We start from the raw sequence: 17,579 nt of genomic DNA on the forward strand, positions 1-17,579 counted from the left end.
AATAATAATAATAATAACAACAACAACTTTGTTGTGGGTGTTGGAATTTAACAATTCTTGCAGGGACAAAAGTTGCCCATCACAGAGTTAAAGGGAGGGGGGCCAGCCCTCAGGCACAATACCTCCCTTCTGAATGGATCTAAATAAATGAACAATCTTGAGGAGTGCCTCTGAAATCTGGATCAGTATTGCAATGAACAGAATCAAAACAAATAAGGCTTGACATTAGGAATGCAACTGCAGCCAGACAGTCTTCAGTTCTGTTGCTCAGAAAAGCAAATAGAAAGGAGAAATATCATTCACCATTCAACTCAATGATGAAGTATTTTGGGAACGATTTCAGCTGAGCAGGCACACCTCACATTTGAGTCAAGGGCTCTAATATTTAATTGATTAATACATTAGATAACTGACAAACATTTATTCAACAAATAGATCCTGATTAAATTGCCACCACCTTCTTCAAACACTATTTTAAAAACAAGAATGTATAATAACTGCATGCAATAATATGATTTTATGGTATCCTGATTTTCTCATGTAGGAGTGAATGCCTTTTTCAATACAATGTCTCTGTAACATGGATTATCTCAGTTAAAGGCAGGAATTCTGCAGCCCTCTTGATGTTAAACAGCATCGCCCAGCAGCCCCAATCAGCATAGGCAAATGGGGAGAGTGCTGGGAGTTTCAGTCCAACAACATCTGGAGAGCTGCATAATTCTCATCTGGATTTAAACCCAATTGACAATCTCAATGAGACTAGATCCATTACATCAAACAGATCTTAGTAACTCAACATTTATGTAAATATCATTGATGAAATGGAAACTAAGACTAACAGATTTGTGTGAAAGAAAGTAGGCTTTTTTAAAATTCAAAACTTTTCTTTTATCTATACGCAAACTTGTACAAGTTTAATGATTAATAGTTTACTTGGTTACAACTGTTGCAGTTAATTAAGATTTCTTATCTCAGGTGATATCATGATCATCTATCTTGTGATTTACTATAGTCATCATCAATATTTAACATTCTATTATCCATGTAATTAATTTGCTCATTAATTTATGCTGAACAAGCATCTAGTTTTGTCTGGAGAGGCTCACATGCTGTTAACAGGCTCAGGGGTGCCTGTTATCAGCTCGAGCTAATACACCAGCTGCGCCCTTTCTTGGAAGTCAGGGATCTTGAGACCGTGGTACATGTACTGGTAACCTCAACGTCTTGATTTCTGTAATGCACTCTACATGAGGCTACTCTCGTGCTTGGTCCGGAAACTTCAACAAGTACAGAACATGGCAGCCAGACTGGTCTCTGGTACATCTAGAAGAGACCATATAACACCAATTTTAAGATTACTCCACTGGCTGCCCATCAGTTTCCGGGCCCAGTAGAAGGTGTTGACTATTACCTTTAAAGCCCTAAATGTCTTGGGTCCAACCTATCTTTGGGACTGCCTCTTTCCATACAATCCTCTCTGCACTTTTAGATCCTCTGGGAGTAATCTGCTACAGCCTTATAAAACAAGGCTGTCCACAACCTCCCAGAGGACCTTCTCGGCTATTGCTCCCAGATTGTGGAACGGCCTGCCGGATGGGATCCGTCATATTACCATCCTAAACAGCTTTAAAAAAGCTGTAAAGATGGATTTCTTCCGGCAGACCTTCCCTGGAAATGGAAAATCTAACTGCTGAACTCCAATCTCACTTCGGTCATTGTCTGTTGTTTATTGTCTTTTAAATGTATGCTTTAATTCTCATATTGTTTAATTTTTTTTAAGGGGGGGTTGGTTTAAGGAATCTGGATTGTATATTTTTAATTCCTGTAAGCCACCCCGATTGCATTCTGTAGAGGGGCAGGATATAAATAATAATAATAATAATAATAATAATACTTAAAACAGTAACAGAACCATCTTAAACCCCAGATCTAGTTTGCTACACCATGGCCATCTGTCAGGGATGCTTTGAATTGGATTTCCTGCATGGCAGGGGGTTGGACTGGATGGCCCTAGTGGTCTCTTCCAACTCTATGATTCTATGATTCTATGATTCTATGAGTTGTTCTAAAGGGGTTGTATGTATTGTGTGAGATGCTGAACTTTCTGGATGAATGAGGGCCAGTTAATGAAAAATATCATGAATAAGAATATCAAACAAGCAGCAGATTTCAATTATTCTTTGTTGCATATCAATGCTAATACACATATTCTGTCACTCACAAAGCAAGGGGAGGCCTACAGTTAGCTCAGATACTAGGTGGCAAATTTGTTCTCCATTTCTTTACAAAAACATTGTTTTTTGTGTTGCTTCTTAGAAGCCAGTTTTAAGAGTGTCAGTGATTCACTGAACAGCCAGCAGTGGGACACTATCTTCCAGTTAATGATGGTTGTCAAGGCATTCTTAGAAGCCACATAGGATCTGAGCATGACTGCTGCCATCACAGGCAGACAACAAAGAGCATAGAAGTAACTGAAGTAATAGTTATGTTCCTCCAGCATCTTTCCCCAAAGCTCTGCAACTGGCAAGCAAAGCCATTCCCTGATTTAAAGCTGAACTGTCAGCCCCAAAGCAGTACCTTTGCCTCTCTTACCATCTGCCTGGAATTTTCCATTTATGAGAACTTACAGCCCTTCAGGAAGTTTGTAAATACATCAGGTTTAACCAAAAACAATCTGCCAGTGGTTCTGAAGACTAAGAACCAGCCAAATTTGCTCATCCCTAGGGTGAATGTCACCAAAGTAGGGAAATGTGATACAAATACACGTCTGAGGCATTTGCACATCCTTGAGAAATAGTTTCACTGCTCATGTCACACACATTTTTCAGCTTACCTATTGCCAAAGGAGCCAGCCATTTTATTTTGTGGTTTTCACTGCCTTTGTTCTCAGGCTCCACATTGCCAAAAAGTTTTGAGGCATCTATTCATTGATCCTCTCTCAAGAAGATTTAAATGCCATCTTCAGCAAACATCTCAAACAAGAGTCATGTCCTCCAACTGTCCCAATTTGGCAGGGTAGTATAATTAATCCTCTGTCATCCCATTTTCAGCTGTTTTTACAACATCTCCCCTCCTCCTCCTTTCCCGCTTTGTCATAAGCTGTCATAAGCTTCCTTCAGTTTCTACAAATTGAGTTCAAAGTGCAAAAATAGTCATCATCATCATCATCATCAGGAGCAGAATCTTGCCCTTCCCAGCAGATTGAGGCAGATGCAAACTGCTGCAGCCTCTCCTAGCTTCTGCATTGTAACTTTTGCCATCTCAATCACATTCTGATGTTGCTTGGCCTCATGTCTTCTGGTTTTTATCTGTGAACTACTATGGGGTATGAAGAATCCAACCTGAGACTCACAAAGTCTGAATATCATCACTGTTTTTCTTCTCATGTATGATTTTTAACATCTTTGCCTGATTAAGAAGCCAGTGAGCTTTGAGAACTAGTGTAATATGCTTTGTGCCTTTTGGGTGGCTTAATAAAGACATCACTGCAATGTGTCTTTTGGATGTGCTTGTGTTTTGATGCTTTTCTACTGTTAATTCACTACTGCTTCCTCCTCTGTGATTTATCACATGCTGATCATCAAGTCTTGTGAAGCAGACAATAGCTGTAGATACTGCAAATATAATAGACCACATAAGGTCTATTATAACAGAAAGAACCTAAATGTAACAAAAGAGGAGGAAGATTTTAAGCTGTTTTCTGAGTACGCTGTCCTGCTCACGTGGAAAATCTTGAGAAGTGCCAGCTTGCCTCTCAAGCTCAGTCACACATGACTTGCATAAATTAAGAAATGGTACACAGTGTACACAGGAATCTTCTCTGGAAAACCGATGAAGTACTAAATTGTAGTAAAAGAAATACGTATCTCATTCAGAATTGTGTGGCAGATGTCTCACTGGCTCCTCCTACTGAGGGGCTCCCAAACAGTGGTGACTGAGGATATTTTCTCTTTCTTCAACTTTGCTACATTTGCTTTCTGTTTGTTTGTTTTAGTAAATGTTCTCATTTGTGCTGGAAAGAATCTGAGGGGTTTTTTTAAAGAAATTCAAATATGTCTGGAGAAACTGAAACTGACTATTCCACCCACCTAAGCTGAGGGCTTTAAGTCCTCAGTGCTTAAATTTGGCTTTGGAACCCATCTATAACTGGCACTGAATTAGATCCCCCTCCCTTTTTTCATGAGAGCAGTGGCATCTCTAGGGTTGGTGTCACCCCAGTACACCTAGCTCATACTGTCACCCCCAGCCTTGGAGCCACTAGGCTAATGGCATGCAGGAGTAGATTGGGAAGGTATGGAAGAGAAAGGCTCTGGTCTACTTGCCAGTGACAGCTGGTGCTCTGGGTCACCCAAAATTACTGTCCATATCAGGTGGTTCTGCTCTACCCACCTTGCTTGCAAGTCCCAAAGGAGTCCAGGTGTATTTGGCAGTGGTGGAGGCCTCTAGGAGTTTGCCATGGCATGTATGCCAACAGCATCCTGGCCAGCCTCCTTGCCTTTTCTGGGTGGGTAAATCCAGTCCTTCCAAAGACCTTCAATCTCCAGGTGTCCTGTCTTACTCTCAGAGAGGTGTGACACTCCACTCCACACCAGAAAGCAGACCCCCCTTCTGAGTTGTCACCTGGTGCAGTCCACATGCCCCACACACCCTTAGTGAGGAGCCTGCCTGAGAGACTCATCAGCTTAATCAGTAGGCAGATACAACATAGTTCTTTACATAGTAGAAATAGTTGCATCTGTTGGAGCTGACTAGAGCAATATACCAAGGTTTGAAAACTGAATTGGAAGAAAGTGAAATTGACAGATTTTCCCACCCTTCTCCCAAACCAGTCCTAATAATAATAATAATAATAATAATAATAATAATAATATATTTTTATTATTACAACTGGAGAAGGAAGTTTTCATTTTAACTCTGCTTAGCCCAACTAAAAGCAAAGCTTCTTAGGAGGCCTTTTCCTTGAAGAGTGACCTGTCTATCTTAAATATGTACATAAACTTACTGATTCCTCCCATTTCTTTCACCTTCCTTTCCTAAACAGCACTTATTAAGTGTGAAAGGTGAGAGTGTAATCTGTCCTGAATGCACTGACCCTCTATTCTCTTATCCATCCAGACTTTAAGGTGAGCACAAATTGTTATGCCTGCCAGAATTTTGTAAGTTATTTGGCATTGTTTTGCTTTACTTCATCCCATTGCTACACACCCCTAGATTTTACCCTCAAGTTATCCATGACTCATTTCAAAATCCATAATTTTGGTCTTCCAAACCTGCCCTCGACTTATACATGAGGTTGACCTATAGTCGAGTATATATGGTAAGTGATAATGGACTATGTTAGCTGAGATCCTACAGCTTGGGTAGGCAACCTTTTTGAGCCGGGGGCCAGGTTGCTGTCCCTCAGACAACTGGGGGGCCGAAGCCAAAAAATAAATAATTAAATAATTTTTTAAAAAATTTAAATAAATAAATAAACCGGGACAAATGCAGGACAACATTTTCAAATGGTGGACACTTTTTTTAAAAAAAAGTGGAGGACACGCAAAAAAAAAAAATTGCTGATTTTTTAAAAAAATGTTAATATAAATGCATGTTTCTGAGGCGTCTATAGACAATTGCCCCCCTTGCCCCTGCGCGCAAGAGGCCAAAGGCCCCGGTGGCAATCGGCGGCAGGACCGGGCTGCGGCTGGTCCCAAGGCCTCGCTGGGCCGCATCCGGCCCGCGGGCCACAGGTTGCCTACCCCTGTTCTACAGGGAGGAGATGGAGTGTAACTTTTTTGCTCACATTGTTACATTGTGATAGTGAAACACTGCCTCATTAGAATGTACAGCCAAATGTGCATGCTCATCTATGTGTATCCATGAGCAACATATATGTACATCCAAGCACATCCATATATAACATACATGCAGAATGGCATCCATGCACCATTTCTGCAGCCTCAAACTGAATATGGTCATTCTGCATTGGACAAAGCTATCCAGTCACTTTGGAAGGGAAACATACACATGCATAAGACCACTAAAAGAATTCTGGCCATTATATAAAGTTACATTATTCCTTACCTGTAGCATTCTTAAATCAATTGCATAAGAATAATTTTACTTTTGTTCTTAAGGATTACATATACAGTGCACCCTTCCCTTATGCAGCAGATCTGTTCCAGACACCCGTGTAAGGGAAATACCATGTATGCTGAAGACTCATTGAAAACATTTGCCCCTTCCGGTGCGCATCTTTCAGCATAAGCTGAAAGCCATGCATAGTGCACTCACATATGACACTGGCACACTGTACAATATATGCTGTTTCATATATAACAATTATATGCAAGGTATATATATGGCTGTATGAGAGAAGACATGGAATTGAGAATGTATTTCAGTCACTTCATAAGAGCACTGAAGTCTTCTCATTGCTTGAAAGATTTCTATGAAACAATACAGATGTACATGAACATAATAGCTATCTGTGAAAAACATGATGTTACAATCAATAGTGTCAAAAATACTGACATGATGTAGTTTACAAGATTAAAGCGAACAACAGAGATGATGAAGCACCCAAGATAAGATATTTATTTCTTTAGGATAGGCAATCTCTGTTGTCTGCAGAAATCTGGAACCAGTCAGGAAGGATAATATTTGGGGTGAAAAAAAAGTTTATTTAGAATGAGGTAGTGAGCATGTCACTGAACAGATCTCCATCTAAGGCACTAGAATGACAATATCACGGTCATTTTATGTTAGTGGCTCACTGCTTAATGTGGGAGAAAGCAAGAAAATCTGTCTTGCATGTGCTCCCAAGGGCTGATGGCAAACATAGGCTGGCATTCTGTTAGACTAGACTAGCAAAGATGTTCAGCTTCTCCCCCCCCCCCCCAAGAAATATATTTGAAGAAGCTCCCACTAAACATTTGTGATGATTTTCAAAGCAGTGGGTATGATGGGACAAACCAGTATACCTTCTTAGAAAGAATTGCCCAATATGTTCACATTGTTGCATGTTGTGTGATAACACACTGTACAGAGTATTCAGAACTACAGCAAAAGGAGAGATGGAGAGCTGATGAGTCCCTCCATCTGCTCTGATGATACCAGAGCCTTCTAATTCATAAATATTATTATCTTACCCTCCACGAACTGTTTCAATTCAAGCTGGTTTTCATAAGAACTTTGTAAATGTGGGAGCTGCAGTTTGCTTGTTTTTTCCCTTCCCTTCTTACTCCATTTCCTTTTTGTATTGGAGCTTATAGACCATAAGACTGACACAGGGACTATAAAGGTTTGTTGTTTTAAAGATTTCATCTTACATTTGGCTGGCGGCAGCAAGCCGCCAATGAATACCAGGTGCTGTAGGCTATATTTCAGAGGATGGAACTGGCAAAATCATCTCTGAGTATTCTTTCCTAAGAAAACCTTATGGAATTTATGGGTTGCCATAAGACAACAGGTGACTTGAAGGCACACACACACTCACAGCAAGCCATAAAGGCCAGAAGAGAACTGTATATTAGGGGAAGCGAACTCAACACCTAGAAGTGAAGGGGATTGAAAGATTTTTTTTAAAAGGCCATCACCTGCATTTGAAGTGCAGAGTGGGGAAATCAGCTTAATAATGACAAACAAAACTATCCCACTTTTATGAAACATAGTAATCAGGTTGTAATCAAGGAGACCAGACTTGGAGGTCACTAGACACAAGGGTTAGCAGTACATTGTGTTAGAAGTGTGCCCTCTGCTTTCTCCTAGGTATATGTATTACCCAGAAGGATGTAGTTTGGATTTTTGCATGTCATGTCTCCAGTCTCAGCCTTTTGCACATCAGAATGTCTGGCATTTCGACAGTAAACAGTACAAAGAACAATATGAAAAATCAAGGAGTGGAGGTAACAAAAGATTTTGAACATAGCTTTTAAAAAAACACTTCCAGATTTTATGGCAGGTATAATGTCCATTATCACTGGATACAACTCAGGTATTCCCATAGCACAAATAAGTTACAAAATGATAATTGCCCACTTCTAAATTCATCATATGCTATATAGGAAGTTTAGCATGTAATAACATTTCAGATTTGTAGCTTGAGATTCGAGCCATTGACAGAGGAACAGATAAGGCATCCAGCCAGTATTTCTTGTTATTTTTTTGTACTCAGTTTTGATAGCTTGGGTTAAAGCTAGTGGAGTTGAGATTTTGGCATTTGTTGTGGTTTCTCCATTTTACCTGGTTGTAAGTGCCATTTGATTCAATAGGATTTATTTCAATGAATTTAAAAGTATCCTAAAATGCACCTGCACTACAAAAATAATCCAGTTTGACACTACTTTAACTGCCATGGCTCAGCACAGTGGGGCCTCCTTACACGCAGATTTGCCACCTGCAGATTTGAGCATCTGTGGATGGCAAGCCCATGGAGGGGGTGGAGGAAGAGGAGGAAGGCATGCATGCAGCACGGCAGAAAAGAGGATGACAAGGAGGAAGAAGATGCGGAGGTAGAGGTGGGAGTGGGAAAAGGAAAAGGAGGAGGAGGGAGGAAGAAGAGGTGGCAGCAGAAGGAGGAGAAATGTTTATGATTGTTAGGATTGTTTGATAGTTTATTCGATTGTTATCTGATATTTGATTTGATCTTTTTAATTTGTTGTCTGCTTAGTTTTATCTAATTCTTTCTTGTATTATTATCTGTTGTTTTATATGTATTTTGTAGGATGTACGCCATTGGCAGGTTTAATTTTGATCGATTTTATTGTTTGTATGTACAGCGCTGTGTAAATCTACAGCGCTATATAAATAAAGTATAATAATGAGGAGGAGAAGGTGGCCACCTGGGAGACATAGCCTAGAGAAGGGGCTCCTCCCCAGCTACGCGAAACCTAACTTGCCTTCCTCTCCTCCTCCTCCTCCAACTCTTTCTCGTTCTCTTGGTCGGGGGCATGGCGAGGCCTGGAGGGCAGGAAGTAGAGCAGTGGAGCCTCAGTGGGCCCGGAGCCAAAAAGGACCATGAGGTCATTCAGCCGAGCCCCAGAGCACCCCCTCTCCAGGAATAGACACTCCAGGGTGCCACCCCTGGACCTTTCTTCCATCCAGGTCCCTTCCTTCCATCCAAGGGACACCTAAGTCTCGTGGTTCCTGCTGTCCCCAGTGTCAGGCCTGGACAATCGCGTGGCCACTAGGGCAGTCGGAGGAGCTCATCTAGGCCTCATAAGGGTGGAAGGAAGACCTGGATGGAAGAAAGGTCCAAGGTCCGTTTTGGCTCCAGCCCCACTGAGGCTCCACCGCTCTACTTCCTGCCCTCTAGGCCTCACCATGCCCCTGACCGAAAGAAGGAGAAAGAGTTGGAGGAGGAGGAGAGGAAGGTAAGGCATGCTTCACGTGGCTGGGGAGGCAAAGTCCCATTGTCCCCAATGGATGCGCAGCCATGTGGCTGCACCACCATTGAGGTCAATGAGACTTCAGCATACGCGGATTTTGGCATACATGGGGGGATCCGGAACGGATCCTCATGTATACCGAGGGCCCACTGTACTATAGAATCTTGGGAACTGTAGTTTGTTGTAGCACCACAGCTCTGTGACAGAGAAGGCTAAATGCCTCTCAAACTTATAATTCCTAGAATTTCATAGCATTGAGCCATGACAGTTAAAATGGAGTCAAACTGGATTATTTTTGCAGTGTGGATGCAGCCCTATTCCTCTTTCTTACACACTCAGCTGTCTGAGATATGAAGGCAGGAAACTTTCATATCAGCTATTTTTAAGCCACCCTGGGAATCTTTTTGGCTGAACAGTGGGGTAAAAATACTTTAAATAAATGATAAATAAATGATTATTATTAATAATAATAAGTAGATTTTTGCTAGTGTTTATTTATTAGTTTTGTAAAAGTCCAGATTTCTTGCATGAATGGAAGCCATAGACTTCCGTTGTCCATGTCATATTTTCAAACAGCCAGTACTTTCATAGGAAAGAAGCTGTGTGTGGTAGGTAATCTAATTCTTCTCTTTCAGATTACAAACCTTAATTTATTTGTTCCAGCTTTATACCTCGAGATTCGAGCCATCGACAGAGGAACAGATAAGGTGTCCAGCCAGCGCTTCTCATATTTTGGTTCATTAGCTATGGGTGAAGAAGGCGATGATGGTGCCTGTACAATAATAAATGAGAATAAGTAAGCATAATCTATTGGATTCTGCAATGAGAAAAAAAGCCTTATGAATATTTATGTGCGGATGCGGCCTTTCTCTAAAGCTAATAAGGTAGAGCAATACCATTGCCTAGGAATTTCAGAGTACAGAAAAGAAATAAAATAATCATTTATTTAAAAATAGAACTTTTGTAGACTATTTGAGCTCATTTCCCCTCATTATTTGTGCAATAGTAGAATAGCTTTTATTTCTGATAAAAGCAAAAGTCTCACATTTAGTTCACAACATAAATAATGCTAACTTGCATGCTGAGTTTTCTCAGAAGTCTTATTCACTTCATTAACATAACAATGCAAGAGGACAGTTCTGATCATGAAACACTTATTTTGTTGCTTTCGCAATGTTTGAAAAATGTTAAACCTAAAATTTGCATACCATAACTTGATTTTAAAAACCATTAATGCAAAGTCCTTCATGCAGACACCAATAGCTTTGCAAGAAGATATATATTTAGCTAATTGGAAGAATATGCAGCATCTATGACAGGGTGCGAATCACACACCCCTTCAGATATTGACGGACTATAGTTCCCAATATTCCTCACCCACACTGGCAATGCTGGCAAGGCCTGACAGGAGTTATAGTTCAACAAAATCTGTGGGTGGGGGGCACATGGTATATTTATCATATGGCAGAAAGGTATTCAAAGTGGTGTGCTATGTTTTTACTCCATATGGTTTAATTATATTTTAAAAACACTTTAAAATGTATTTTAAACTGTTTTTAACTATGTACTTTTAAAAGAAAAAAGTTTAATTGATTTTTAACTTTATAATAGTACATTTATACTAAACTTAATTTTGTAAGTCACCTTACAGGAGAAAGGCGAAAGGCAGGGTATAAACAGGGAATAATAATAATAATAATAAGTCACCAGAATACCATATCATCTTCTACATAACTGAAGTTTATGTATACTTAGGCGCTTTACAGACTGCCCAAAAAGGGCAGTCTGCTGGCGCCACTGGTTGCTGCGTCCGGGAACTGCAGCGGACGAACCATGCGATTCCTGCAAAATGCAGCTTCTTCTTGTGGTGCGGAAATGGTTCCACAAGTCACCAATGGTGCACTCACGGCGTCATTTCTGCTGCGCGACATGCGGACGCTAGGCGTCTGCGATGTCAAGATGGCAGTGCCCATGTAGAACGGGTGCCGCCATTTTGTATGCGCTTGGCGCATACTAGGGTTAGGGGCGTCCAGAAAGGGTGCCCTTTTCTAACCCTAGTACGTGCCGAGCATGTACTAGGGTGCCCGTCTGTAACGGGCCTTAGTTAAGTAGCAGAGTCACTAAGAAACCCTGTTAGTGAATTGTGAAGATATGTATCAGGACATCAGCAAGATTGCCATGTGTGCACTGGAACTGATGTACAGTTTTGTTACCTAAAACTGTAAACCACAGCAAAAGTATTACTATGCTTGTCAACTAAGACTGAACCAAGCAAAAGAAAGCATTTTTTTTAAAAAAATCACTTTCGTTAGTCCATGAAAAAATAATTACATGTAGCCAAAAAAGGGAGCATATTAACATGCAACAATAGACAATGTAGATCTTTGACTTATTCCGTTTTGCACTATGTTCAATTGGAAATGTTACAGTGCACCTTTCATGCCATGTTCATCAGCTACATTTTATATAGGCAATCTTTTGGTGATGCAAAAGTCTTGCAATCAACATTGGAGACTATGATTAGAGAAATGTGATAAATCCAAATATCTCAAAGTAGACATTTCTGTATTTTATATGAAAAACAATGGTAGTGCATTGCTCTTCTCTTTGCCACATGAGAAACAATGCACTGAGTAGGGTGAAGAAGGTGGGCTAATAGTTGCTTACTGCTGAGGAACTCAGAGATACAGCCATTTTGATATATGCCTCATACACCTTCACTCTATAATCTGCACTGTGTTCTAGAAGGCTGGTTTGGGATTAGTAAGGAAGTTGTCACTTATGCTTAACCTCTCTCCTTATTAAATCACCAGACACTGTACTTGCTGATATAGCACTGACAACGCCCTATAACTATGAACTTATATTCAGTGTCTTTTTAAAAAGATAATTGATGAAGAACAAGCTCAACTTTAACATGTTTTTGTGGTGTTAAAAAAAGCCCCTCTAAGTCCAAGGTTTAAATAAGTTTTCCAATAGGTGATGGCTAGATGTTCAGTCTCCCTTGATGAACTTCAAGACCATGTAAACCTATCCAACCTTCCCCACCACCCTTGGGCCCCTTGTTTTTCCACTATTTTCTGGTTGTGTTCTGTCAACCTCCTGATCATCTACTCCCTTATTTGGGAGTAATCCCCCTCCAACCTCCAGCCTTTTCATTCTCTTCCTTCTTTTTGGTTTTGTGCAGACTGTACCTACTGAACACTGCATAGCTAAACTACCATAGCTGCCATCCAGAAGCACTGGATGGGTTGTCTGCAACTTTCACAGTTGCTCTGCATTTGCTGTGTGGTTTGCTTCACAAAAAGAGAAGATGTTTGTTTCATGGAGAAACATTTAACCAAACCTAACCCTTGCCCTGAAAGCACTTAGGTTGTTCACATGCTGGGGATGAGAAATCTCGTGGGAATTTACACACTTTTGACAGACTGTCTCTATCGTTATCTTTTTCATACCCGTGCCACCTCCCCCTCACATTTCTCTATCGAAATGGCTTTACTCTATGAAAGTACTTTTCACCTCATGGGGAAAACATACAGCAGTTTTCCTAAAAGGGCAAAAAACAACTCGGAATGGGGATTTAAAACAAGAAAGAGCAAAGAGAGTTCAGGGAATCAATACCCATGTGCCATTATATTACTAAAATTGGAGCTGTTGTGTTTCCATTTTATTAAAAATAGAAACATCAGGAGACTACATTGTCTCAATCATGTCAGCTCTCTTTAGCACACCCAACAGAGGTCACTGAAAGTATCACAGATCTTAGTTTATACAGCAGCAGGGCACTGTTTTTGAATGAATACATGAATCAATATATACAACATCCAATCCCTATTTACTTGGCATTGGACATAAATTTTATTTGAAGTAGGCCAGACAATTAAACCAATTTCAAAGGATTCAGAATGTTATATCACAGATAAGAAGTGAAGAGTTAAAATGCCTTTGCTAGAAGAATTTAAATGATTTGCAACACAGGACTCATGAAAATGCTCACTTGTCATTCTTTGAAACAAAAATTTTCTGTCAAGTGAAACACTACTGTCTACTAAAGTTGAACTAAATATTTAGATATAACATATTATGAACCCAAACACTGAGGCCAGAATCCTGTGGGTGTTTTGTGCATATTGATGCTCTACAAGGAAATGGTTGATGAGTTTTTGTCTGGCACAGAATGTCTGCATTTAGATGAAATAATTGGAGGTGCCTGTGTGGTGATGGTGATGTGTACATTGAATTGTGCATTGGCTTGTGCATCCAACAAGCATTGCAATGCTTAACACAATCAATGTGTAATTCTATTTGCAGAGATTTCTCCTGCACAACCCAGATGCAGGATCTCAGCCTTAAAACTTCAAACATTATTTCTCAACTTAGCCCATGCATTCATAGGGATATCTGATGATCCTACTGGAAAGGTGGGCTTCTTAACATCTTTCCTTTCACAAAACAGTAATAAAACAATTGGTATCCTGATATGTTTCCTTAAGAAAGAAGGATTTCTTCCCCCACATGTTCAGGTTGAATACTCTCTAATATCTTATGTTCTTCGGGCAGAGAAGTAGAGGCAGTGGAATACTGAAACACATATTCAACTTATGTGTAACATATACAATTGTCTCCATGATCCACAGATTCAATCATCCACAGTTTGAAAATATTCATTCATATATATATATATATATATATATATATATATTACTAAAAGTAAACCTTGATTTTGCCATTTTATATAAGGGACACCATTTTTCTATGCCACTGTATTCTATGGGACTTGAGCATCCACAGTTTTTGGTATCCTTGGTGTGTGGGTGTGGGTGTGTGTGTATCCTGGAACCAAACTACTGCAGATACTCAGGGCCCACCATAGTTTGGCCATACACGATGCTCCACAGAGATGTAGAATGGCATTCGAAAACTGGGAACAGAGGACTGTCAATATGAATGAAACCTGTCAATCTGAACAAAATCTGTCAATTTTTTAAACCTTTACCATCAACATTTTGAAGAGGAGCTGATTTGAGGACCCAGAAACTTTGAAGTAACTGAAGGACCTTTATTTTTTTTACAACTTTTTGGTTGGGAAGGCGTTAGTCTGTTCATTTACTTGACAGTGAACAACAGGCATCTCTCTCTCTCTCTTTCTCTCTCTCCCCTCCTTTAATTTTTTAACTGTATTTTTCTTTAATGGTAGGAGAAGAGCTTCTCCCAGCTCTATTAACCATAATTTCCATACCAGAATGTCCCTGGGACACTACTGTGACATATCTTAACCTCATTCAAGGGGAACTCTAAAGGGAACACATTGTCCTGACATAGCATAGTTCCAGTGGCATTCTTGGGGTGGGTTGATGGCCACTAGTGGATTATTTCTGGAGCACGATCTTACCTGAAATCGCTCCCTCAACCAGGGGAAAAACAAGTCAAATGAACTCAGTGATTCAGAGGGATTTTATCCTATTGTATACCTAGTGGAAAAGCTGGTTTTTGTATTTACTTATGAAGCCACTGTTAATGCAAAGTGAAAGCAAGACATTGCATTTTTTTAATTAAAAAATATATGGTGCAGAGTATTAGTGCCTTCTTTCATGCAGTAGCAGATGCTGAAAAACAAGGAATATGTGTGATACTATTCAGTAGCTGAAAGTGGGGTCAAGCAACCAGTTCCCATGTAAGTGGCAGAACTAATCAGACAGCCTTTTTGTAGCAATGTGCCCACTGCATACATGAGGAAGATAAAATAGGATCACAGTTGGTTAGAGCTGTCAGGTTTTCATGTTGCGATGACAGATGATTTGCAGTGCTTGGGCAAGTTTCTATTTTAGTTCTGTCAATGATTGTGCAGCTCTACAAGAAAAAGAAACAAACAAACTCCGCAGGTCTCTTGCAGTAATTTAATTTAAGCTTCAATTAAGGTTATCTCTGGAAGAATAAACACATAGCCACACATCAGAAGTTCAGATTTCTAAAATATTTGTTCTAACCTAATGGACACTGGAGTAAAATATTACTGGTCATTTGGCAAGGAGAACAGAACAATATTGGGGCCTTAAATATGTAATTAAGATATATTATTTTTATGCCTATTATTTTCATAGAGCTCTCCAAAAGCCTGGCTGGCACACATCTTCCAATTATGTAATTTACAGCAACATTATTCTGAAACTATTCTGAACTGTTAAACTTCTGAAGTTGCCCTCAAGCAATATTTTGTTTACAGAATGAGAAATAAGGAGATGTGGAAAACATAAATATGAGGGTTGTTCTCCCTTCTACCCTTCCTTATCGTATCATATCTTATTTTATCTCTGCAATGAGGAATATTGATATTCCCAGAATTCTGATCAGAGGTAGTAAAGCAGGGCTTTAAAAGGAGACCTTCATTTTGTCTCACATGCCAAAGCATCTTGAACAAATCGAGAGTGGGAGCAGAGGGAGGAGGTATAGCTCTGATTCCTCTCACTTCATCCAGCCTTAGAGACAAATGACGGCAGTTGGTGGCTTCCCTGTCAGTCAAATGGTAAATCAATTCCAAATTTTAAACTGAACTTTAAAGGAACTGCCCACAATTCTACACCCAAAATAGGGCAGCTGGGATACCTAATTTAAAGTTCAAAAGAAAATCTGGAGTCAGTTTAGTACCCCACTGATATGGGAGCCACCAGTCAACACGGCAGATAAATAGAAACACACTTGTAACAGCCCTGCTATCATACCAACAGTCATTTTCTAAGCCCTGCTCCTTTCACTATTATGGTTGAAGGCTTTTCATTATTTTGATCTCTATTGGACCACTCGATGCTCGTTCTATGGGGCAGGACTGCGTGGAAGTATAACAATAGGTAGTTACAGTTAAAGGTAACCTTTCCATTATCTGGGAATTGACTGTGACAACAGATGGCCATAGACTAGTTGTAGGAGCAAAAAAGTGTGTCAGAGTCTGAAATATTCGTCTCGTAAGGAATAAGAGTTGTAAGCCAGGATGAGATGAGGCTATTAATAGGCCTTAAACTGTTTGAGAGAAGACAGAGGAAGCATCCCAAACCTTGACATGTCCTACAACCAGTAAATAAGCACAGATGTGGAATGGTTGAAAGAAGAGGTGAGATCAAGATGTAAAAAAGGAAGGGCAGAGAGCACAAAAGTGTGGCATTCTAGGTGAGAAAGGAAAAAAAGCAAACACTTCTGATAACTCTGAGGTGAAAAGAAGAAAGGAGATTGAATCAATGCAAATCCTACAAGGATTTTTTTAAGGGCAGGGATAACACTTGTGAGCATAATCTTCAATAAAAATTTAAAGTGAAATGTTTATTCACAGGAAATGGCCAGAATTTCTTTACAGAACTCTTGGGGGGGGGGGGGGGATTACTGTTCAAGGCACTGAGAGAGAATTATTATGCATACAGGATAAATGCTTTGATTGACTGCTATTTAAAGTTATTATCAAGAACAGACACTGATATTAAGTATAGTTTATGTCTGATACAGATGTTTTCTGCTTGACAGAAATACTGATGTATGGAAATGACATAATTATACGAACACCACACTTTTGCAAATATTTCAAGGAAAATTGAAAAAATGGCTAAACTGGCTGCAAAGACCAGAGATGAAACAAAGGGAAAATCTGAATAACAAAGAAAAAGGACTCCACACTGTGATATAATTATGCAAGCATTATGCATGTCTTTGTAATGTCTTCCCTTTAAAATCAACTTTTCTGTTATCAAAGTTTTTGTTTCCATTTTTTAAAAATTTTCTATACTCTTTTTTTAAAAAAAATATTTCCCACATTATCTTCTAAATATCCATGCAGGTGCTGTGTAACATTCTGATGGCCTATTGTAGGATAGTTAGTAGTTTATAACTAATCATTCTTGTTATGATTTAGTTTTGATTTCAAATTATAACAGACAATAATGGACCATGTGTTCCAAACAAATAAATAAAATAAAAATGGTGTACAATGTGGATGCTCCTACATTCCTCGGGCCTAATCCAATCTGTGGACATTCCTAATCTAGAACAGGCAGACATGTTTCCATTGTGCTTAGGCCCAGCAATTTATGAAAGGCCCTCCCTCTGTCCCAAATGTCATTGCTGTGGCTCAGAGGGAGAGAAGATTACCCTGGCCACTACCATCCTCTTTTCTTTATGTGTTAAGCTTTGACAGCAGGGATTTTTCAAATGAATGGTTGTAAAAGG

At 39.7% G+C, this 17,579-nt stretch overlaps 1 protein-coding gene across 8 annotated transcripts in view; it reads right to left on the reverse strand.

Annotated features, from left to right (window-relative positions):
• Window positions 1–17,579, reverse strand: part of SNTG2 (syntrophin gamma 2) — a 301,906-nt gene that overhangs the window by 86,395 nt on the left and 197,932 nt on the right. For all 8 annotated transcript variants that reach the window (XM_089531045.1, XM_089531046.1, XM_089531044.1 and 5 more), the window contains one exon: window positions 10,016–10,143. In XM_089531045.1, coding sequence (XP_089387171.1) covers window positions 10,016–10,143 — 128 coding nt within the window. The remainder of the gene's footprint in view (window positions 1–10,015; window positions 10,144–17,579) is intronic.

This window comes from Sceloporus occidentalis, unplaced genomic scaffold (assembly GCF_023333645.1).
Source record: "Sceloporus occidentalis isolate IW3139 unplaced genomic scaffold, rSceOcc1.0.p SCAF_6, whole genome shotgun sequence".
Lineage (NCBI taxonomy): Eukaryota > Metazoa > Chordata > Lepidosauria > Squamata > Phrynosomatidae > Sceloporus > Sceloporus occidentalis.